This window comes from Pieris rapae, chromosome 17 (genome assembly GCF_905147795.1).
Source record: "Pieris rapae chromosome 17, ilPieRapa1.1, whole genome shotgun sequence".
In the NCBI taxonomy this organism is placed as follows: Eukaryota; Metazoa; Arthropoda; class Insecta; order Lepidoptera; family Pieridae; genus Pieris; species Pieris rapae.
This window is the reverse complement of record NC_059525.1, coordinates 9,693,051-9,714,865: the sequence shown is the minus strand read 5'-3', so window position 1 is coordinate 9,714,865 and position 21,815 is coordinate 9,693,051. Positions and strand designations below refer to the sequence as shown.

Genomic DNA, 21,815 nt, shown 5'->3' with positions numbered 1-21,815 from the left:
GAAAGACTACAGACAAAGCATAAGGAGTGATACTCCAGAGGCCCTAACACGTCCATATCCATAACTCGACGACGCCTCGATTACCTTCACCATCCGAGTGTTGAATACGCAGCTGCAAACAGAAAACTTCTATGCTGCAGTCGGGGATTGAACCTACGACCTTTCTCATGAGAGTCGTACGCTGAAGAAGCTATTGTCAACAATATCTCCTGATATACCCAAAATGTTACGTTTCTGTAGTTTACCTCTCATCAGGAGTCGTGTTAGATGAGACCATTGAATCAGTCCTATTTATAAAATGCCTCTTTAACCAGGGGATGATAACGATATGACGACATCCATCGGTATACCACTTTTTGATAAAACTTACTTTCTTCATCTCTTCAGAACAGTGTACCAATTTATTTTTATGATTAAATAAATTTTGTCTTATTTCTGGATGGGGATTAAAAAATAAGACTTTACTGAAAAACTTATATATTTTAATTAAATAGTTACAGTAATCTTTACAGTTCTCCCTAGCTAAATGACATTGGATTAGCGTCGATGCATTTTATTGGTCAAAATTAATAATATATTAAAATAATAATTTAACTAAACAACTGATAAACAATAATCGATAACCATAAAACCGCTACTCATAAAAATGTAATAAGCAAAAACATATACAAAGAATTTACGCAATATATTCTCAAACAATTACATAAGCATATTCCCGCCATTTTAGCCCCGAACAAAATGGCGGCCGTCGACTTGACGTTCGAAAATCGAATTTGATCAAAGACTTCATAAAACATAAATACCGAAGGTAAATTAGCACAGATTACGACGCACGCGACGAAGTAGAAATTCTAAAAAAATATAGAGGCGTCTCCGTTTCGGTCACAGAAAAACAATAAGCTTAATTAAAATACTGACATTTCTAACTAAATATTAAACGACAATTTTCCAAATTAATAGAATTTGTTTGTGGGCGAGGCTACAAGTATAAAAAATAATGCAAACACGATTTAAACCCGTATTCTAAAACGGAAGCGTGAAATCTAATTTATTAAACGCCTGCTGATTCTCCACACACAACATATTTCCATCAAATTTTACATCTCAACATTGTATATAAAAGAAAATGTTTTAGAACCGGTCTCGCTCTGACGAGGAAGTATATTCAGAGAATGCAACGTTTTCATCTCTCGTGTGGCTTCCTTTAAGAGTCTGCCAAGACGAGCAGAGGCTTTAACGGATTTTGCTCCGAGATCGAGCATTTCATCGAAATAATTTCGGCTCCGGGGCAAACTAATCAGTCCTATTGCAGGAGTCGGGAATGAAGCGAGTTGAGACGAGTGTTTAAGGCACGTTGACTTCTTCCCGTTCGTGAGGACGTCGGCGGATGCGGGGCGTCGCTTACTACGAGAGTGTATTTCTATACTTTTAAATTCACGACGGCCGGTGCGTTGCCGGCCTCCGAGAGAGGGGCTCTTTTTTTGGCAGGGCCGATACGCTGCGAGTGATAAGAGTAAATATCTCACAGCCGCCGACTTCCTCGAAACTGATAACAGCCGAGTCGTTTAAGACTTGCATATTGCTATTCGTTAAAACTAGTCATTTACATTAAATCCTATATTTTGGACATCGCAAATTATCTGCGACATTTGGTGTTCTTCATCGTCGGTCACTCGTCGGTCGGCTTTATTTACAATTTGACTGAAGCCGTTTGTCACTTCCGAATGACACGACGGCCTCGGGAGGGTTTGACATCAAAAAAGCTTAGAGTTCCCAAAAGAATCGACACTCGAGAAAAAAAAGTTATGAACCCTGGCGAACGAGTTCCGGGAATGGCGTCGCGGTGAATGAATACATGCAGCACTGGCGTGTCTGTCCGTTCGTCGCTCACGCCTCTCTGCATAGGATCGGTCTCAGGTCACTCCGGCCTCAAACTGAATCATCTAACTGAGATTTAAGCCTCGAAGAGTTTCACCGGAAATCGAACCCACTATAGGCCAATGGTATTTGGTTTAGATTCAACCGACTTTAAATGAGGACTGATAATGGTTAAGTATGTAAAAAACGTTAGTAAAGTGTTTTCCCGTGGCTAGGAGAGGAAAGGGTTGGGGGTGTGGCGGGCGGGGGGCGGAGACCACGGAGACGCGGCGCGAGCCCCGGACGGGGACCACGGGTCGGCGCCTGCACCTGCACCTGCAACGCGTTAGGACCACTGAATACTAGAAAAATCACTTGGCGATCTTAAACAAAATTTGTGAACGGTACTTTCGGTTCAGCAAAATAATTTTTTACTCCGACTACAATATCGAACAGAGACTTTTGCTCACCTAGAGGCGCTCCGGAGAGTGGGACCCCGCTCAGCGGTATATTGCTGCCTAACGGGGGCATAGTGCTCCCCAGGGGGGGCATCGTCGACATGGAACCCACGTTATTGGCTAGAGGGGGCATGGGGGCGGCCATGTTCAGAGGCGCGTTGAAGGCGGGCGAGGAGCTGGGAAAGCTCAGGTTGGAAGCCAAACCCATTTGCTGCTGCTTGATCTCGTTAATTGATAGTTTTGCCTGCAAATGATTATCATTCATAGGAGTATTGAGCTCATCCTGCTCAGACGTGAGTCAATTCATTATTTAACACCAGACCCTCACCGGCTGCGGTTGGGCGAACATCTGCCGCGGGGTCTCGGGCGCTTGGGGTCCGAGGGGGGCGAAGGGGTTCGGCGCGGCGGGGGGCGCGGGAGCCGCCGGCTGCAGGAGACGCTCCAGATTCACCAGAGACGAGTTCTCGCCCAGGAAGGCCGACGGGGACTTCTTGATGGCGCCCGTGCCGCTGGATATGGGCGGACTCAGTTTGCCACCTGGAAGAGTCGACGGTTGATAAATTAGAAAGAGTCAGTATGGTTCAGATCGAGGAGGACAATAAAGCGACGACTGACCCAGCCCAGAGAGGTCGAAGGGATCTCGCTCGTGATTGTTCTGCGTTTTCTGCCTTTGAGACAAAGCGTCGAACTGCTCCAAGTCCGAAGATGGAGAGGAAATCGCGGATATCGGACTCTTGCTCTGCAAAATACAATTTTGAAAGATTAAAAGTAGCCCGAACCGCTTTATTTTGCCTCCTTCGAGTTAGGCGATCATTTCGGGTACAGAATAAATAGTTTTTATATTATTATACCTGTGCCAGCGGGGCCCAAGGATCGGCGTCGGCGGCGGCCGGAGCCCAAGGGTCACGGGCCGGGCTGTTCACGCCAGACCACGCCTCGGAACTGGTGTCCTGGAAATTAAGCAATTTTATAAGCATCATCAGAGAGTAAATTTCGTTGAATTTGGTTTAAAATCGTACAATCAAAATTTTAAACAGTGTATTAACCAGAAGTAAAAAGTAAAAAAACAGAAATTTAAAATTATGTTAAATAATTATAAATTTACAATAATACATAACTTCAATCCGTTAAAAAAGTGTTTTCTTTAAATGTGATTTCATTGTAATACAACGAATTAAAGTAATACAGTTTTATAGTAGATAAGGTTTTCAGACGTACTTTTGAAGCAAATGAAGACGACAAAGTAAAAATTCGCGTGAGACTTGGGTTCGAGCCAGATTGTTAAACATACACGAAAATATAGCAAATGGAACCGAAGATTAACTTTAACTAGCATTTGTAGCGGCATAATGGCATTAGGGACTTACGACTTCGGACGAGAGTTACGTCGGCCTCCGGGCAATGGGATTAAGACAATCTTGTTATACTGTTCTGGCTTTTTTTCTTTTTAAATTTTATTTAATCAATAATGATATCAAAATATTGATCCGGTCTACGTCAAGTAACTCGAGATGGGTTACGAATAGGCGTCGCCATTTCTTACCATCGAATCCGTCAAAATACTGATATCCAACGTATCAGGCTAAAAGAACACATCGTGTAATTATTAAGGAGCTCCCTTTTCCCTCTCTATCTCTATAAAAATGAATGAAGTTAGTTCGATTGTCGTACCGGTTTGGGTCTCTCCCCCGGCAGGCCCCAGGGGTCGACGGTCGGCCCGGGAGGTCCCAGAGAGACGTCGAGCAGGTCCAGCAGATGAGATTGACCGTTGCTCTCGGGCTTCTTCTCAACACCCGTCGCTCCAGGTGACCTGGAATCAGAAAGCTTTACATTAGTTTCGTAATTCTTGTATCTCATCCGGCTCGAAGGACCAGCAGGTGTCGGTCTCGAGTTAAGGATGAAATTAAAATTATTGATACGAATTATTTCTACAATTTTGTATTCAAATGTACCGCTTCGGGTGGTAGATGTCTTTTGTTAAATTAATGACTTAAAAATAGTTTAACGAACAAATTTGAAACACTGTGGCGCTGAAAATCAGTATCGATGGAGACGGAAACTTTAAGTTTTTAAGTGATCGTGTCTGCTTCATTTCTTTCTTTCTTGCATACCTTTAATATCAATATAAAAAATATCTATTTTCTTTTTTCTACGCAAATTCAACCAATGATCACTAACTGAATTACTTTCGTATAGATTTCGTAGTATTCGTCCCACACGACCAGTCGGTCCCGCGTCGGGGCACGGGCCGGATACAATTGGGATATCAGGAACTGGTGCAATCTATGGGAAGCGGATTCCAGGATTAGGAGGGTTAATGGATTCTTTTATAAGTGAAACGGTTTATTATATCTGAGGTTACTCGACATCCGACCAGAATTTAAAATTATATTTTCTAACGTCTCAATGAAAGATAAGAAAATATCCAAGATAATGGTAATTTCAGGTGAAGAGGCGAATAAGACCACGACAGTTGTACAGAAAGTCAGGTGAGATTCAGAGGAGTGGATATTCTCGGTGAAGGACTCACTGGAAGTCGTTCTGCGACTGGCTGATCGCGAGCTGCAGCCGCACGTCGTCCGACCGGCGCCGCTTCTCCTCCCGCTCGGCCTCCTCGCGGGACATGGCCAGGGCGAGCTGCAGCTGCAGCTCCTCCTCTCCCGCCGTCAGGGGCCGGGCCAACTCCGACTCTCGGCCGTTTCCGGGAGCGCTGCCGGCCCATTCGCCGCTGCCGCTTAGCTGCGGGAAAGAAACGTTTGAACCGCGAATAACACAATCACAACCCAACACGATATTGACGGTTGACATAATCGGGGCTCACCGCGGGATAGGTGGGACTAGAGGGCGTGTCCAGAGCGCCGTCGCTGCCGAAAGCGCTGGCCGTTTGAGCGAAGCGCTGTTTCGCTTTGAGAGCGCGCGCTCTCTCGTTCTTCAGTCTCTCCTCGTCTTTCAAAAGGTGCACCAGCTGCTTCGCCTTCTCTCTCACGTTAAGACCTGGAATTTGTACGATTGTGTTTTATGACATCGTAGTTCCCGTAGGGTCCAACCGGGACACCTCTTTCAAAATGAGGATATAGAAATAGGATTTTTATCGACAACATCTACATAAGACCCCGAATACTTGAAAATGTAAGCTAAAGTATACGATATAGTAGAAGTTCTAAAATGATTAATTTATCAATAAATAACTAATTATAAATATATGTGGCCTTATACGTCAGTAAGGTGATACAAAATGACGAAGAAGTGGCTGTCTTGACGTTTCATTTCGTCGTATTTGTGTGATTAAACACAAATTACAAAACGATAATTAACACAATTATAAGCGTGGTACATTTTGAACGATTTTTATGTGTATATTTAAACTTTAAAGAAAATACTAAAACTAATTAAATATAACCATTGGAATAAGTTCTATGGTCACTTAGACACAATGAAAAGCTCCCGTTTTAATAGCTTGTCAAAAAGCCTTTCGAGGTGATTCGCAACTCCCACTCCAATGCATAAGCAACGGGAAAATATGTTAATAATATAAAATAAATAATAATTAATAATTAATTAGAATATTAATGACTCGGGTTTCGGCAACATAATTGTAACCTCGTGCCAAATTTCATCAATTAGCTTATCAATTGTATAATTAACTGGCTATCCGTGGAATCAAAATTTCAATTTCATTAAATAATTCAATCTTAATATATATATTTCTTGTGTGCGTGTGTATGTGACTGAACTCCTCCTAAACGACTGGACCGATTTAGACGAAATTTTTTATGTGTGTTCAAGGGGATCTGGGAATGGTTTAGATTCAATTTTGTCCGCTGGACAATGTTTTTTTAATTAATTTTCAATTTATTAGTTGTTGTTGATTTTGGAATGTTTTACATTGGATCCGACAGACGGCGCTACCATCGCAGTGTCAAATTTGAAATAATATTCGAATTTTAATTTTAGTCTGTCCCGAAATTTAAAAAAAGTTTTGTTATCATTGTGTTATATCGTGTGTGGGAGGTTGAGGGTAGACGTGAAACAACTCGTATCGTGTCCCCAATTCTTTGTATTTTTAAAATCAAACAAGAAATAATATCGTTTCAAAAGTAGAAAAAGTGGTGTAATATTTCGGGATAAAAAAGTGTAAATGTTATTCCGCCGAGAAACATTGTAAAAGCATAAATAATTCGCCAAAATCACAACGCTTCAAACGAGTGACTTTTGTAGATAACTTATGTTGAAAAGAATACCTAAAATGCAGGAATTGTGCACAATGAACAACATTAAAGTGAAATAGTGTAGTGATGTGAAGTGAACTAATTTTTGCAAAAATAACGGCACAAGTGTCAAGACTGACTCATTTAATATAACACTGACTCATTTAGTGTCTGTGACGCGTGTAACTTGTACGATATTTTCAAGCATATGCAGTAAAGACACTTAGTCAATTCGCTTGCGGTGCCGGTGACGATCTCATTGGGTTCGAGTTCGAATCACTCTAGAGAAAAATAACTTTCAAAAATTTATTTTTCAATAAATATTGAACACTTAATTTTAATATAAGAATATCACAAATAGAATATAAAATATATATATACATCTTTCATAGAGGGCACTAAGTGCATCATAACAGGCGATGGAGGAAATAAAAAATATGTTAGTTATCATGCAGCAAGATATAAAGCAACAAAAACAAGACATGCTAGATATGAAAGAAGATATTAAATGTACAATAATCAACAGCCTCAACGAGAAGTTTAATCATTTAGAACTAAAAAACGAGCTTTTGGAGAAAAACCTAGAAGAACAAACAAAAAAAATAAACAACCTAGAAAGACAGTTTAGACGCAAAAATCTAATCTTGTTTGGCGTAGAAGAGAGCGAAAAGTCATACGATGGACTCGAAGAAATGGTCATAAACATAATAAATACATACATCAAAATTTCATGCGAAACTCACAATATAGAAGCTGTTAGAAGACTGGGGAAAAAAGGCAAAAAAGTTAGACCTATAGTAATAACATTCAACACATTGGGATTCAAATTAAAAATCCAAAAAAATAAACATTACCTCCAAAATACTTCATATTACCTAAAAGAAGACTACCCAATCGAAATTTTAAATAAGCGTAGAGAACTTCAAGTCCAAGTTCAAAAAGAAAAAGATGCAGGCAATACTGCCTTTATAAAGTACGACAAAATTATTATATTGAACAACAAACAACCGTTGTATAAACAGTCAAACAAAAGAAATCTCTCTGAATCCCCGGAGACACTTCACCCCGGCAGCCAAGATGATCAACAAACTAAAAAGCAACAACCTAAGAAAAACAAAGGAAGCATGAAGAACTATTTTATACAAAAGCCCAAACTAATCCTCACTCAAGCAGAAACAACTCAACGCCAAACGAATACATCACAACACAACACTGAATAGCAATCTCTCCCAACCTCAAATCTCCCAATACGGCCGGTCACCGCGGGAGAGTACGACCAAAACCCTCCAAAAAAAGCCACACAGACGGTGATCAGACAATACAAAAACACAACCAAATTAAAAATCGCAGCTTACAACGTCAGGACCCTATCTTCACATGAACGCTGTTTGGAGTTAAATGAAGCAACAAAAAAAATCAATTCTGACGTAATCGGTATCTCAGAGATCAGACGACTTGGTAATAAAATAGAGGAATATGACAACTTAATATTCTGCTACATTGGTAGTACACCAGGTAAATTTGGAGTGGGCTTCATTATTAAGAAGTCTCTTAAAAACAACATCGAAAGCTTCATCGGCCTAACAGAACGAGTGGCAATGCTAAATTTAATACTTCACGAATTTAAGATATCCATTATACAGGTATATGCACCCACAGAATCCGCAAAAGAAGAAGAAATAGAGGAATTTTATAAAACTATTGACAAAGCTATGGAAATAACACATAAGAACATTATACTAATGGGCGACTTTAATGCGAATGTAGGGGCTCCTAAAGAAGGTGAATACTTAATACTGCATCAACATGGGGACGGTGAAAGAAACGATAGAGGACAGAGACTTGTCGACTACGCACTTGAACACAATTTAACTATCATCAATACATGCTTCAAGAAAAACCGTAGCCGGAGATGGACGTGGCGATCCCCAAATGGACAACACAAAAATGAGATCGACTATATACTATCCAACCAACCAAAACTATTCAATAACTTTGAAGCCCTGAATTTAAACTATCCGTCAGACCACCGATTAATTAGATCAACATTAAAAATAGCCAAACAAAAACAAAGTAAGACAGAGACAAATGGGCATCTTTGGAGGAGGCCTTCACCCAATAATGGGGTTCCTACAAATTATATTATTTAAGTATACTAAAATCTAACCAAGCTAGCTAATAATACAAAAAAAATAATGTAATAGTAAATATAATCTAGTAGTAAATATGATATATAAAGTAGATGGTATTAATTTTAATTAGATAAGTAAGCGTATATTTGTAGGAAATAAAAAGGCTTTTTTATTTTATTTTATTTTATTTTATTTTTTATTTATATCGTGTGTGACCATGTGCTGGATCGTTAGATATTGTCATAACATTTGAATAATAATTTTCATCAAAATGGCTTATTAAAAATTGAAATTTTGAAATTAAAGACGTGTAGACAGGACAACGTCTGTCGGATCCGCTAGTAATTCAATAAAAAGGGACTTCTTTAAAGATTCAAGGGAATGTTAATCCATGAAATCTGCTTTGGTTGCTTTGTATACTTGGCATGACGCAATCAAACAACATGACTAATAAAGTAATTGATACCAAACGAGCAATGGAACTTTAAACGCGAAGCCTCTCAAGGCCTGATCGACTGCAGCTCCTCGCTTTTCGGCTGCTTCGGTGTCGTATTACTAATTAATAGGATAATCGGAGTGTCATCCGAGTGGCGCTGAACGCTTAGCTAAAAGTCAACTCACAACCGACCTTGATCCTTCCCCTCCTCCATATACTGGAAGTCCTTGAGGGTGTGTATGGCGAAGATGTTCTCCTTGCACTGCATGGCCACCTTCTCGCTGCCGGTCTTGATGAGGTACTCCATTAGGACCAGGGCCTTGTACACGTGTCGCCAGTTCTTGCCGTGGTCGTTGAGACGCTTCCAGATCATTTGCATGATCTCGGTGAAGGCCATCACGTTGTAGGTGAGGTCGGCGATTTCCGCCATCAGAGTGCTGGATGGGCCCCATGGGTCGTTCGATGTCGCTTCGCGCACTTTTACCTGCGGCAGGTTCGTGTTAAACTTTAAAAAAAAATCAGATATTGGGAACTATGTCGTCCTAGTTGTGAGTGAAATTTTTTGCAAGAAACACATCGGTGAGTGCACGTGCGAGACTTGCAAGTCAAATGTACTCACTTAGCATGCGTCGAGCGAGTAGGAAGCGTTGTTTCCGGTTATCACAGCTGACGCCACTAAAGTGAGCGACTGCGTTTATTGCCAGGATATTCCGGTTTTGAGGGCGCTTTATGTGTGTAAAGCACGCTTTCATAATAATACTGATATTCCAAGGTAAATAAAATGAGTTTACCTGAGCATCAGAGTAGTTGTGCGCGAGGTTCTTAATATTTCTCCTTAGCCCCGCCACGTTTACTTGCATTTCGTCCCCGTGAAGGGAGGCCTGTAATTATACCGTTTCTTCGATAAAAAAGCTGTCGACAATCTCGTAGGCTGAGTTCTTAATCGGTCATTACTAACAGAAACAGTTTCTGTGAATCGAGATAATATTGTAGATTTGATGAAATAACCGCTGCATACAAATGACTATGTAATAAAATATTAGTTAATATGAAAGTAATAGTTAAAAATAATAATAAATGTACATTTTTTTAATTTGAATTCTTATTTGGCTTATCTTCAGCAATAACAAAGGAAGTTCAGCAAACGTCTGGGCGTCATAAACAAGCGACGCTGCGTTTAGATAAAATTTAATTTTGCGGTGCCATTGACCTGCGCGAAACAGTTCGTTACGCTTTGGTATCGCGGGATGAGATACGGTGACTGGCGATCGCCCCAGTACACGACTACCTTTATTTACGGCTTCTCCTGCTCTGTGTACTAGGTACGTTAGCAGCCACCTTTGATTACTTACAGAATCATTTGCCAAGTGATCAACACAGGCCGTGAATTTCATGTCAAAAACGCTACTCAAATATTAAAATTGTCCTAATATATAAAAAATTGCAAAAACGGTATAAATGTTTTGTTAATTCATTAGTTTCAATACAATGCCATCAACTTATCTAGTGCGGTATTATCATAATATCAGCTATACCATGTGATCCTTTTTACCGAAGAACGAAAAATTTAAAATTAGTCTGTTTGCAGCATTTGCTTAGATACGCGCTTTAATTGTTAATTTTGAGCATAAACTGTAACTTATAAACACATTACGTCATCATACTTGAAAACGCTATTACTGAGCTGTATTGTTTCAACCACCGCCGCATTTTGGATACAATCTGCGGTATAACGATTATGTATAATATCCCATAAAACTCGTTAATATAAATAAAGATCATAGCATTGTATTGGTATGGAGCAAATGTTAATAGTATTATGCAACAAGTGTTTAACTAGTTTACATGCTTATAGCAGCCTGATACAGTGGGTGGAAACCTTTGCAACTGTCGTCGGGCGGTCGTGTTATGACATTGCTTTTATATAACCTGGGCATTAGGTGACCTGATTAGCCATCAGTGACCACTGCTCAGTGCTGACTACCAATGTTTCATCAAGTATTCTTGAACCGAGCCGAGTCTTCTTTTGATTTCGAATTAAGGTATAAAAACAGCGCTTATCTTTTAGATAAAATAGAGATAAAGTTTTATTTCCTAATGACTCACATAAATAGTAATAAAAAACAACAACACAGATGTTCAATAATTAAAAATAGTTATTAAATATTACTTATACATATGTATATATGTTCCAAAAGGAATTTATGCATAAAGTTACGTTTGTATTGTGTAACGAGATGAATGTAACCAATATAACTCTCACATATAACATATAGCAACTGACACATTACATAAGGAAGGCATCTAAAGCGAACCAGTTTTACCTTATATAGGTAAAATTGTATCATACAAGCATCAATAAGCGTCAATCACCGTTTCTCGAGATTGGAACCAACTTCACCGTTCTTCTTTAATTAGGATTAACTTAAAAATCTTGTTAGAATTATTTTGAGACTACAAAATTATATGTTACGATTAAGAAGCTACTTTTAGATAAAGCATAATAAACTTTAGATGCGAAGTGCAAATAACAGATTAAATTCGTAATAAAATTATTTATGACTATAAGTTCGGAAATAAATAACAACAACAACGGGCAACAACAAACACAACGGGAGCAATCCCATGCTGGTGTTTACCTAAACATAATTCCTATTATTAATACGACTTCGAGTATTTCGAAAATTAGAGTCGTCAATATCAAGAAATTCATGTTTCGCACATAATAACGGAAACAAGGGACCATTTTCACACACCTACCTACCTACTGTTACATTGCGGCCTTGCCGATCAGGAAGCTGACGATTACGATACGTCACACGTACAATGTATCCACAATTATTGCAAAACTATCAATGCCTTAAGGCCGTTAACATCCCTAAGATCCTTTTGTTCTGCGTTATTTCAGCGCCACAAATCAGGAAAATCAGAGTATCGGACGTTCACCTCGATCATGTGTTGTGTCGTACAAGACACACGTTCGTCGTTCTATTGTCGGATTGTTGTCATGTTATACCGTATTAATCAGCGCTTGTTATGGGAGACAATGTTTTAACTCTTATCTTGTTGCACAAAGTGTCGCTCGGAAGAAAGTCACTGATAGGTCGCCGGACACTTAATTATTATGTAACGATTTATCGTTTCCTTGTTTAATGATAGTAAATTAATTATTTTCCAAATCCCTTGCTGGAAACATCGTAAATACCCATTTAAAAGAATACCACCATTAGAGTAAATTTTATTTGCCAAACAACAAGGCTTGGTCAAAAGAATAGAGGAAAAGTTGAGTTTTGTCTTTCATGAATGCTCTTTGTGATCGCTATTGTTACAACATTTAAATATTGCTTTATTCATCCGCCTCGCGACGCGACGGTAACGGCGAGGAAATGCCTTGTAGATAACAGGAAATACCTATTTTTTACAAAGGAAGCAGAAACTCGACATTTGATTGCCTATTGGAAATAATAAATGATTTCGACGCGTGGTTTGTGTATTTTGTCACAACCTTATTTACGTAATATATAACTTGTTTAAGATTTTTAGGACTGATGTAGTTGCGTTGCATTGTCGTTGCTGTCAGATATTTAGAAATATTGAATAGACTTTAATCGTGAGCGTAATTTTTTATTCGGTAATGAAGCAATATTTAGTGACGTAGAAGATGACCGCTTTGATAAATGCAACCTTGTCGTGACTCATGAGTTAGTGCCATTTTTTATCAAAACATAAACACTTAAAGAATACGTTATCTTGAAGATCTTGCAGAAACCGAATACGAAATACTGTCGGGGTAGGTAGAACTTTCTGCGATCCAGAAAGTCTGGTCGTATTACACACTTATTTAAGTTTGGCGCTTTCACATGGTCGCCTACAGGATCTGTCTTTTTAGTAAACATTTATTATCACATATAGACAGAACTATGTATGTACGACACGTATAATATTTGAAAAGATAAATCTCCAATCTTATATTTCATAAACACAAAATATAACCTTAATATTCTTACAACGTTTTTAACATTCAACCTCGTGGTCTAAGGTTACAATATCGGATACATTATTAAAAAAATATACCAATCGTATAAAAAACAAACGAATCGATAAGGTAAAAATGGATAAATTGACAGTTTCATAGAAATCCTGTATGACTCAGATTTCTGTGTAAATTATAATATCACAGTTATCAGCTAAATAAGTTGGATAAGTTTTAAATGATAAACGTATTTAATACAAAGTGGTATGCTTATTAACTTAAATGAACGCTTTATTATTTATTAAATTGTAGTGTAACGATATCGAGAAGTGCATAATATTGTCGAACGTGAAATAGAAAACAAAATGAAAGCGGTTCGTAACCTTTAGGTAAAGCATTAGTTAGCCTTCAAATGCCTCAACAGAATAACTAAGTGGCGTATCACGTGGATACGGAAGGAAAACAAACTAAATATAGTGAGGATCGATTGTCCTAGGCGGTCGAGAGTGGCCTTAACCCTGACTTTACTCATTTAATTATACTAAGTAGCTGCGGCCTGTGGCTTCACTCGCATCCATCTATTACACGTACATAATCTCTTGTACTCACTCAGGTGTGATGATAACGGTTCAAAAAATAAAAAGGAAACGGTTAAAAAAAATAGGTTAAATTATGTCATTATTTTAAGTAATTAAGTTTGTTATGGAAGAGCTGGGAACCCTAACACAGGTATTTTTACTTAAAAGGGTTTCCAAATCTTACACTTTGAAAAGAAAATGTACTTAAAAAGAATAAAGACTTTTTATTATTATTATTATTCTCTGGTCACTAATTAATCCCTAAACTGTTATACATGACGAGAAGAGCATAGAAAAGAAACCGTGCCACGAAAACACCACTCGACTAAGATCCATTAAAATAAGCTCAAAAATATAAGATGGATGGTTTTAATATCAAAAAGATTAATAAACTTGGTGACTTATAATATCGGTAGTATTTGACGTCAACAAGATTCATATAAAGCGACGAAAGTTCAGATAAGGTGAGACAGGTTTCGCTTACAGTTAGATCGTGAATACGATGTCACGCGTTTGGCGTACCTAACAAGCGAAGATTCGTCTAAAGGGGTCTGTAAAACTAAACAGTAACTTTTATGAAAGAGAATATGTACACACTAACATCATAGTTGCCATAAAAATATAAGCCTTTCACAACAGAAACAACTTTAATAACAATATAGGTTTAAATTATATGGTTATGATATTAATTACTGCGGTACAGAAAATAAGGCAAACCAAATATGTAGTCTGCCTCAAAAAGTTTAAAGTGTTGGAAAGAGTGATTGAAATATCAGTTTTGTTGAAACTACACACCTTATAATTATTTTTAAGGAAATAAATGTAAAAAGGTTAAGTTTATAAGGTAATATAATAAGAGGGGCTATTAAAAATACATACACAAGTGTGTTCTGAAAAATAGAATGTTATCTGAATGTTATCATATCAAATTAACAAAATATCTAACTTGATAAATGAATTGAGTTTTTAGTTTTGTATATTTATTAATTTACTACTTAAAATATTGTAATAAATAATAATATTCTGTCATATACACTAATTAATTAATTTCAAGGTCTTAATTTAACTAAGGGAATTAAAGTAAAGTCAAAAGTTTTCTAAAAACTAAAAATCTGTGATGCTGACAGGCAATGCAGTTTGCAGTATGCAATAAATGTCTAATATAATCTTTAAATAATAAAAAAAAGTTTTGCTTAAGTTTTTTTAATGGATTAAATTCATTTAATTTTGTTCTTATTAGAAAATATGTTTTTTACATAATGCTATTTAAGTTATTTGCAACAGATAGTCACAATAATACTCTCTACTTTACATGAGACATGGACAATTTTATATTTTAATAAAACTTTCTTTCTGTAATGTAGTTAGGAAGTCAGACATCATTTACTATAATGATGACATTATGTGTATAAACTAAAGTGATTATTTTTAAACAATAGAAAAATTACACACAAGTGAATCATTAATATTGAGTTTTGAACATATAAAAATAAATAATTTAGATTACAGTTATGATGGTAAAACCAGCGTTGAAACATCAAAATCTTTAGCTGTAATCTTAACATACATAAGCAACCAACAATATTTCTGGTATGTTCTTTTGGAGCAGACCTTGCTCAAAATGTATTAGTGAATGAATACTGATAAAAATTCTTACCTTAATGAACTAATCAAGCGTAATATCACAATACTAGACACTTAAAAAATATATTATATGACTTGAGTCTACAATAAGAAATGAGGCACCAATCTAAATCATACCTATCATGTATAGATAAAGTTTTATCATATCGCAAACTGCATGAATACTAAGATTTTTCACCTCACAGCCCGTTGACGTCACAATACAATAATCCAAAACGTAAATACACAAACAAACACTATAATATTCACAGCCTAAATATAATTCCCTTTCATGTTAACTGGCACGTCAAAGTCGTATATGAGCAAAGCGGATTCATTGTAACACGTTCAGACGAGGTGAAGGTCCGTCGAACTGTGCATGAAACGGTGACTAGGTTGAATTAATACTTAAAAAGAGTAACAAGAAATATTAACGCAACACTTACCGATATCTATGCAGGACCAAAAAGTTTCTTCTTATTAAATCTAATAAAGTAAATATATATCAAACATTATACTATTATCACGGTACACAGCACGTTATCACTAGTTTTTTTACTATATAATTTTGTACAAATCTTTCTAAACAAAATACTTTTGACGAATAATTGACAAAATCGCCTCCTGACAAATCAACATGTCTGCCAACAGTATATCCGGTCAACTAAAAGTTAGTTTAATTTTTTTAAATAAGAACCTTACAGTATTTTATATAATATAAACCATAAAACAAAATTAAGGTTTCGGTATTACATTTGGTTTTAAAAGTTATTACTAAAAAGATATACTTTGTCTCATACTTGTAACAGGCACTCAATCAAATAATTACTGTCAATTTAACAGAATACAGATAATAATTATTTATACCACAGATTCTACATTTTTATAAAACATCTGCTCATAGTCTAGCTGACTGATTGTAAGTTTTATGTAATACAAAGTGTTTGAACTGAAGCAAATCAATCTCAGGGATTAGTTTCATTTAAATATTAGTGTAATTTATAAATAGCTTAACTGATTAATTTACATAAAAAAACTGTTTTTAAAGTAGCTAGAACACATTAATAGTAGCTCACTCATTTAGGCCAACAGTAAGAATAATTGAAAAAATACAAATACTCTAGTCTCTACTCTCTATGCCTTTAATCATTAATATTTAATAGTCATTCTAATTTCTAAGTTCTAGTTCGGTAGCAACTAGCAGGTAGTTTCTAGTCTGTGCTTACCGCTAAAAAATATACAACGGTTTATATTTTGTCAATAAATTTTATTTTACGCCATCCTCTAACGAAGATTTGGTAAAATTAGACGATGAATTCTACACGATTGTCGGATTCAAATTCCCATACCATTTACAGTAAGAAACGAGTAAAACAGTTTGTAAGTGCTTAACTAAATGTTTATACAGGTTATGTTTGAAAAAATGAATTGATATTTACTTAGAGATTTATTTCAGAATCTGCCTCATAAATGTTTTGAGAGAAATGTGGGATGCGCTTGGAGACGAGGGAATAAGTTTTCTATTTTTCCGGGTAGTCAAACAACGAATAAAACTATTGAAAATTGTGATGATAAAATTTTAGATATCCGACAAGAAATATCACTATTTACTCCTATTTTGCGTAAACTAGTAAATGAAGCAAATGGTACATTTTTGTCTTTGCAAAGGGCTTCTGATATGTCAAAGAGTTCTGATAACCAAGTGGAATATTTGAAACTATCTCGTCAATACCGCTCTATTATAAGGGTTTGTCTGGAGAACTTACAAGAGGCTACCGAAAAGGCTTCTGATGGCTTGGAAAGGAACAGCCTTCAATCTTTTACAACTATCTTTTATTCAATAGAATGTATTTGGCATTTGTGTGAAATTTTATACATAGATGTTATTCCTGGAGAGATTGTCTTACCATTTATACTAGAATGGGTTAGGTTTCATTTTCCTTGCCATGAGCAGACTGCAGCATCACTTTTAGAGGCATGTGAAAAGGGCTCGGAAGACAATCCAGAATATTGGAATGCTGTCATTGGAATGGTAGTACAAGGCAGAATTGATGTAGCTAGAGCTCTATTAAAACTCCACTCATCTTCTGACAGCAGTGAATTTAAATTACTGGATAACTCGATGCGTGCTATGCCTGTTTATAATGTAAGTCTTACAATTACTAAATGTTCAACTCTCATTCCCTAGGTCATGTTTGATCCCGGATGTGAACCTATAAACTTTCTATTCATGTGTGCATTTAACATCATTTAAACAGTGAAAAAAAGTGATCTGACACTAATAGTTGCCATGTGTCAGGTACGGGCTGATCACCTACTTGCCTACATTATATTGATCATGAAATAAATTTAGATATCTGAGGTCCAGATCAACAATGGTTGTATTGCCACTGCAAGACTTAATTATTGTTAAATAAATTTACATTCTATAATTGTGTAATATCATTACAGGTTTATGGAGGTATATCTAGTGGGGAGTTCACAATATCTTGGAAACACTGGCATGCTGAGTGTAGGTCAAAGTATACTAGTGGCGTTTTGGCTCTACAGCCTCAACTTGAACTTATATTAAGGGTATGTTCTTTAATCATAAGTATTTATAAATATTTCTACATGTTATTTTCAGACAATGTATCTACCTAAAAAAAAATCTTTATTTTTCTCTGTTTAAATAATTAAAATTTTTACAGATTATGATAGGGGACTATACTGCCTTTGAGACTATTCGCATCAAGTACACATCATGGTTTGATATGCTAGGAGGTTGGATTCTGTTTACAATGCCATGGGCTAAACGGCGGGAAATGGGAAGTGCTGCTGCAGTATGTGCTGGTTTGACACCAGGAGAAAAAACTCATTTAGACATAATAATACAAGCAATGCTTGAGGGCGATTTACATCAGGTAAAGATTATGTGACATCAATAAGTAACTGAAATGGTTTAATTTAATAATATTTTAAAGAGAATTTTTTGTGTTCAAGGTGATACATGAGATTCAACAAGTATCAGACAATGGCTGGTCTGCAACACATCTCACTGACATGCTATATCATTGTGGTAAATTGCAGATCTTGGACAAACAAATTGAGTAAGTAACAGTTATTAAAAAAGTTTTTCATTAAGATCCATTGTCTACAAATAGATTTATTTTTTAATTTTAAAACAATAAGTTCTCCCTCCTTAGGTGATTGAGCTAGAGGTCAATTTATAAATATTTTTTTAAGTGTTACAGCGCAAATTAGAGACAGTCTTATCTTGGAATATGGTTCATTACTGATGGAGCATAAGTCTCTCTGGTCTGCGGGTCTCTCGTACCTTGCTGCAGCACCACCCGAGGGTCTCAAGAGAGCTGAGCTATTATTAGAAAGGATCCCAATAGATTCTGAAGCTAAGGCAATGAGGATATTGGCAGAAGCTAATAAATATGGATTGCCAAGCGTTGGTAAGTTTAAATAAATAGAATTTGTGCGGTTAAAAGAGAGATAGAATTTATTGCACTTTCTGTTCATTCTAGGCCTTTGATTTTAGAACTGGCAGTAAAAAGAAATTTAGTTACGTCTTCTTTAATGTTTGGCATTATATCTGACATTGGTTTATTACATCATTAGAATTATCTTTTAATTATTTTATTTTTAGTGCAAACAGTTTGTGGTTGTATGTCAACGCGACGTTTAAAAAGTGGTAATTCGGGTGCTGCATTAACATGGGGAGGCCGCACTCGTTCCACTGAGTTGTGCGCGCGAGCAGCCGAACAGGCCTTACGTCGATACTGCGCCGGTGCTCCATTGCCACATGCTGAATTGCTACTGACTGGATCTACTGTACTACTAAGTTAGTAAAAAAAATATGTTTTAATGTAAAACTTAACAAACTCTGACTATGTATAATCTAAATTCATTCTGGTTAATCTAAATTCTGGAATTATATAATTAACTGTTTTCACAATATATATATATTGTAATATTAAATATCCAGTGCTTTCCTCAATGTCATACACACTGACACATATAGTCAACATTTATGGCTATTTGTTTTATTTGGCAATATACATGTTCTTCATGAAACAAAATTGTTTTGATTTCAGGTAAATACTGTGATTTCCACAGCCTATATAAGAACAGGGAGTTTAGAAAAGCTGCCAAGTTATTGGTTTCTTTGATTACTTCAAAACTATCTCCAGATTTGTAAGTAGATGTTTTTTATCCACTAGATTAGAAAAACTGCTGTTCACTTGAATGGGCATTTTTTCATTTGAATTTTAAAATTGTTATACTTTAACCACATTCAGTTAATTTTTTTAACAATTCCTCAAGAAAAGATTATAGAAAAAAAAGCTTAGTCGAAAATTGTAATTACCTTTTTTTCTTTGCTAAACATTAAAATAGTGATTTAAATCATATTTCAGTTTCTGGGAGACTCTTCTCTTAGACACTTTACCGCTGCTTGAAACGGAAACACCAGTGTTATCAGCTGATGACACATATGAAATAATGCTTTGTTTAGAATTGCATTCTTCTGCTCTTACTGGCAAGAAAGCAGATATTCTGAGATTTGCTCTTGCTAGAAATCTTGAACGGACTGCTCTTCTCAATCTACCAGATGAGGATTAGTATTAAATAAAATCAATAAATATTGTGTTGAAATAATATTTGTATGTTTGCTACATTTAGAAACTGCTGTTTTTTTTACTTATTTACAATTCATAAAATTATATGTTAAACTACTAACCATATTATAGATAAGTTTTCTCCTAGCTATTCTTTGTGATAATCATCTTTGTTGAATAATTGTTCCAGTTTGAGAATTTCTGTCATACATACTATTTAGTTTAACCTACCAGTAAAGATTTTATAAATCTCTTGAGTTTCTAATTGCAAATTTTTACTGTCTGGTCCTGGAGAGTATTTTATTTAGTAAGTACATTTTTTACATAAACATGATTCCATAGTTATTAATGATGAGTTACAGTTGTAAATTATAAAACATTTTGATATAATGTTGTTTCATTAATATCATTCCAAACAAATTGATAAAACATGGCATATCTGGAATGTTAGACAGCAAAAGCAAATACAATCAGTATGTGCTTCAGATCAGAGTATAAAATATTTTTTTAAAGAATTGCAATGTCTAAAATCTTTACATTTAAACATATATATATATACTGATAATTTAATTATCATATAATAGAATATACAAAACCTGTTGTATTCGGATACTTTATTTATAAATTTGGGTTATAATAATAATTCCAGAGTACATATATGTTTTTCATGATAAAACATACACTAGCTATATTAGACTGTTTCTATTCTAGTAAAAGCATAATAATACAAAAGCCTAGAGGAATAATGTAACACTTGTTTATCACAATTGTTTTTAATCACATAATTATCTAACACAGAAGTTAAAATGAAAGCCATTTACTTATGTATTTTGTAGAAAGCTTCCATAGATTCTAACTCTTGAATGTTGTAGTTTAATATTGTATTGAATCCTTTAAAATTAAATATTCCATAAAATAATTTACCACTCAGCATAAGTGGAAACCAAATATTATCATCAGGCCACATGTCATTATAAGGTAATGCATTAAGTTCGAACCATTTAGGTATCATTTCTTCTGTTTCTTTAGGTTCACCTTGGAAAACATTTGCAGAAAATACTCTTACATCCATCATAGTGGGATCACCTTCGAATGTAAACTCCAAATGAGCTATATTTTGCAAATCACTAGCTTTAACATCAACACAAGATTCTTCTTTTAATTCCCGTACTGCTGCTTCAAGAATAGTCTCATTAGGCTCGACTTTCCCGCCAAATCCATTCCATTTGTTTACGCCAAAACCTCGTTTCTTCAGACCTAGCAATATTTTGTTATCTTTTCTTAGAAATACAAGAGTGTACACTTTTTTTAAAATAGTCATTTTAGTTACAATTAAATTTCCATAGACTTTTAACTATTTCTTTTCAACTTATACCGATTTTCATAATTTAAGTAACAGTTAACACCTAATATTTGTAGGAGTACTGAACAGATCGTCACAGTGAATTGAGAGAATTACCTGTCACAAGATTTGTGTTTATTACACATTTTAACTAAGTTAAGAAATTAATTTTTAAAACTAATAATATTTGCTTTTATTTAATAATTTTTATCCCGCCTTTGGTATTGGTTACAATACTTGAACACAACATCTTATTATATATTTTCCACCACAGATATAGGATACTTAAGATGTGAAACATTTTACCACAGATCACTTTGAGTTACTACCACACTGGTACTCCTATGAAGAAAATGTTAAATAATACGAATTTAGTATAAAGGAATTTCGTATAATATGATAATAGCATATAGGAAGTGTGCGCACTAGACCAGCAAAGTAGCAGTTCGGTGTTCGAAAAACTGTACAGCGAATATGACTTAACGCTAACGAATATAACGGGATGACCTTATTTAAAAAAGGGGCAAATTTATGACCACAGAAATATTAATTATATGTATATGTAAAAAACCCGATATTAATACTTATATCCTTCCTGAAC

General features: G+C 35.7%; 3 protein-coding genes and 1 long non-coding RNA gene across 6 annotated transcripts; 2 read left to right on the top strand and 2 right to left on the bottom strand.

Annotated features, from left to right (window-relative positions):
• Window positions 1-460: 460 nt before the first annotated feature.
• Window positions 461-15,975, bottom strand: LOC111000752 (epsin-2). 3 transcript variants are annotated; one of them, XM_022270307.2, is made up of 11 exons: window positions 15,712-15,975; window positions 9,883-9,972; window positions 9,284-9,575; window positions 5,137-5,309; window positions 4,846-5,054; window positions 3,987-4,125; window positions 3,167-3,265; window positions 2,931-3,054; window positions 2,644-2,852; window positions 2,328-2,559; window positions 461-2,193 (listed from the first exon to the last, which is right to left on the bottom strand). In XM_022270307.2, exons 2-11 carry the CDS (start codon window positions 9,949-9,951, stop codon window positions 2,090-2,092), a joined length of 1,650 nt encoding a protein of 549 aa, XP_022125999.2. In that variant the 5' UTR covers window positions 9,952-9,972; window positions 15,712-15,975; the 3' UTR covers window positions 461-2,089. The 3 variants fall into 3 exon arrangements, with proteins under 3 accessions (XP_022125999.2, XP_045487917.1, XP_022126000.2); XM_045631961.1 differs by lacking the exon at window positions 15,712-15,975 and adding an exon at window positions 15,300-15,653 and having other exon boundaries at window positions 461-2,187; XM_022270308.2 differs by lacking the exon at window positions 15,712-15,975 and adding an exon at window positions 15,300-15,652.
• On the top strand, window positions 6,327-7,231 carry LOC123689920. The gene is made up of 2 exons (XR_006750786.1): window positions 6,327-6,712; window positions 6,916-7,231. It is a non-coding gene; the product is annotated as an uncharacterized LOC123689920 (long non-coding RNA).
• Window positions 15,976-16,439: 464 nt separating the features above from the next.
• On the top strand, window positions 16,440-20,188 carry LOC111000750 (nuclear pore complex protein Nup85). Its single transcript, XM_022270305.2, has 9 exons — window positions 16,440-16,645; window positions 16,722-17,411; window positions 17,717-17,839; window positions 17,956-18,168; window positions 18,248-18,354; window positions 18,491-18,708; window positions 18,903-19,097; window positions 19,351-19,450; window positions 19,672-20,188. The coding sequence occupies exons 1-9, from the start codon at window positions 16,577-16,579 to the stop codon at window positions 19,874-19,876; spliced, it is 1,920 nt and encodes a 639-aa protein (XP_022125997.2). The 5' UTR covers window positions 16,440-16,576; the 3' UTR covers window positions 19,877-20,188.
• Window positions 20,189-20,457: 269 nt separating this feature from the next.
• LOC111000748 (oxidized purine nucleoside triphosphate hydrolase) lies at window positions 20,458-21,561 on the bottom strand. The gene has a single exon (XM_022270303.2). The coding sequence runs from the start codon at window positions 21,191-21,193 to the stop codon at window positions 20,690-20,692; it is 504 nt and encodes a 167-aa protein (XP_022125995.1). The 5' UTR covers window positions 21,194-21,561; the 3' UTR covers window positions 20,458-20,689.
• Window positions 21,562-21,815: the final 254 nt, after the last annotated feature.

Bases quoted from the DNA above. Each gene is read 5' to 3' on its own strand.
- LOC111000752 (XM_022270307.2), bottom strand. From the start codon at position 9,951: ATGCAAGTAAACGTGGCGGGGCTAAGGAGAAATATTAAGAACCTCGCG. The intron at 3,266-3,986 runs GTACGACAATCG...CTTAATTTCCAG, and splicing joins CGGGGGAGAGACCCAAACCG to GACACCAGTTCCGAGGCGTG. The intron at 2,194-2,327 runs GTGAGCAAAAGT...AACGCGTTGCAG, and splicing joins ACTCTCCGGAGCGCCTCTAG to GTGCAGGTGCAGGCGCCGAC.
- LOC111000750 (XM_022270305.2), top strand. From the start codon at position 16,577: ATGAATTCTACACGATTGTCGGATTCAAATTCCCATACCATTTACAGT. The intron at 17,840-17,955 runs GTATGTTCTTTA...AAATTTTTACAG, and splicing joins AACTTGAACTTATATTAAGG to ATTATGATAGGGGACTATAC. The intron at 19,451-19,671 runs GTAAGTAGATGT...ATCATATTTCAG, and splicing joins TCAAAACTATCTCCAGATTT to TTTCTGGGAGACTCTTCTCT.
- LOC111000748 (XM_022270303.2), bottom strand. From the start codon at position 21,193: ATGACTATTTTAAAAAAAGTGTACACTCTTGTATTTCTAAGAAAAGAT.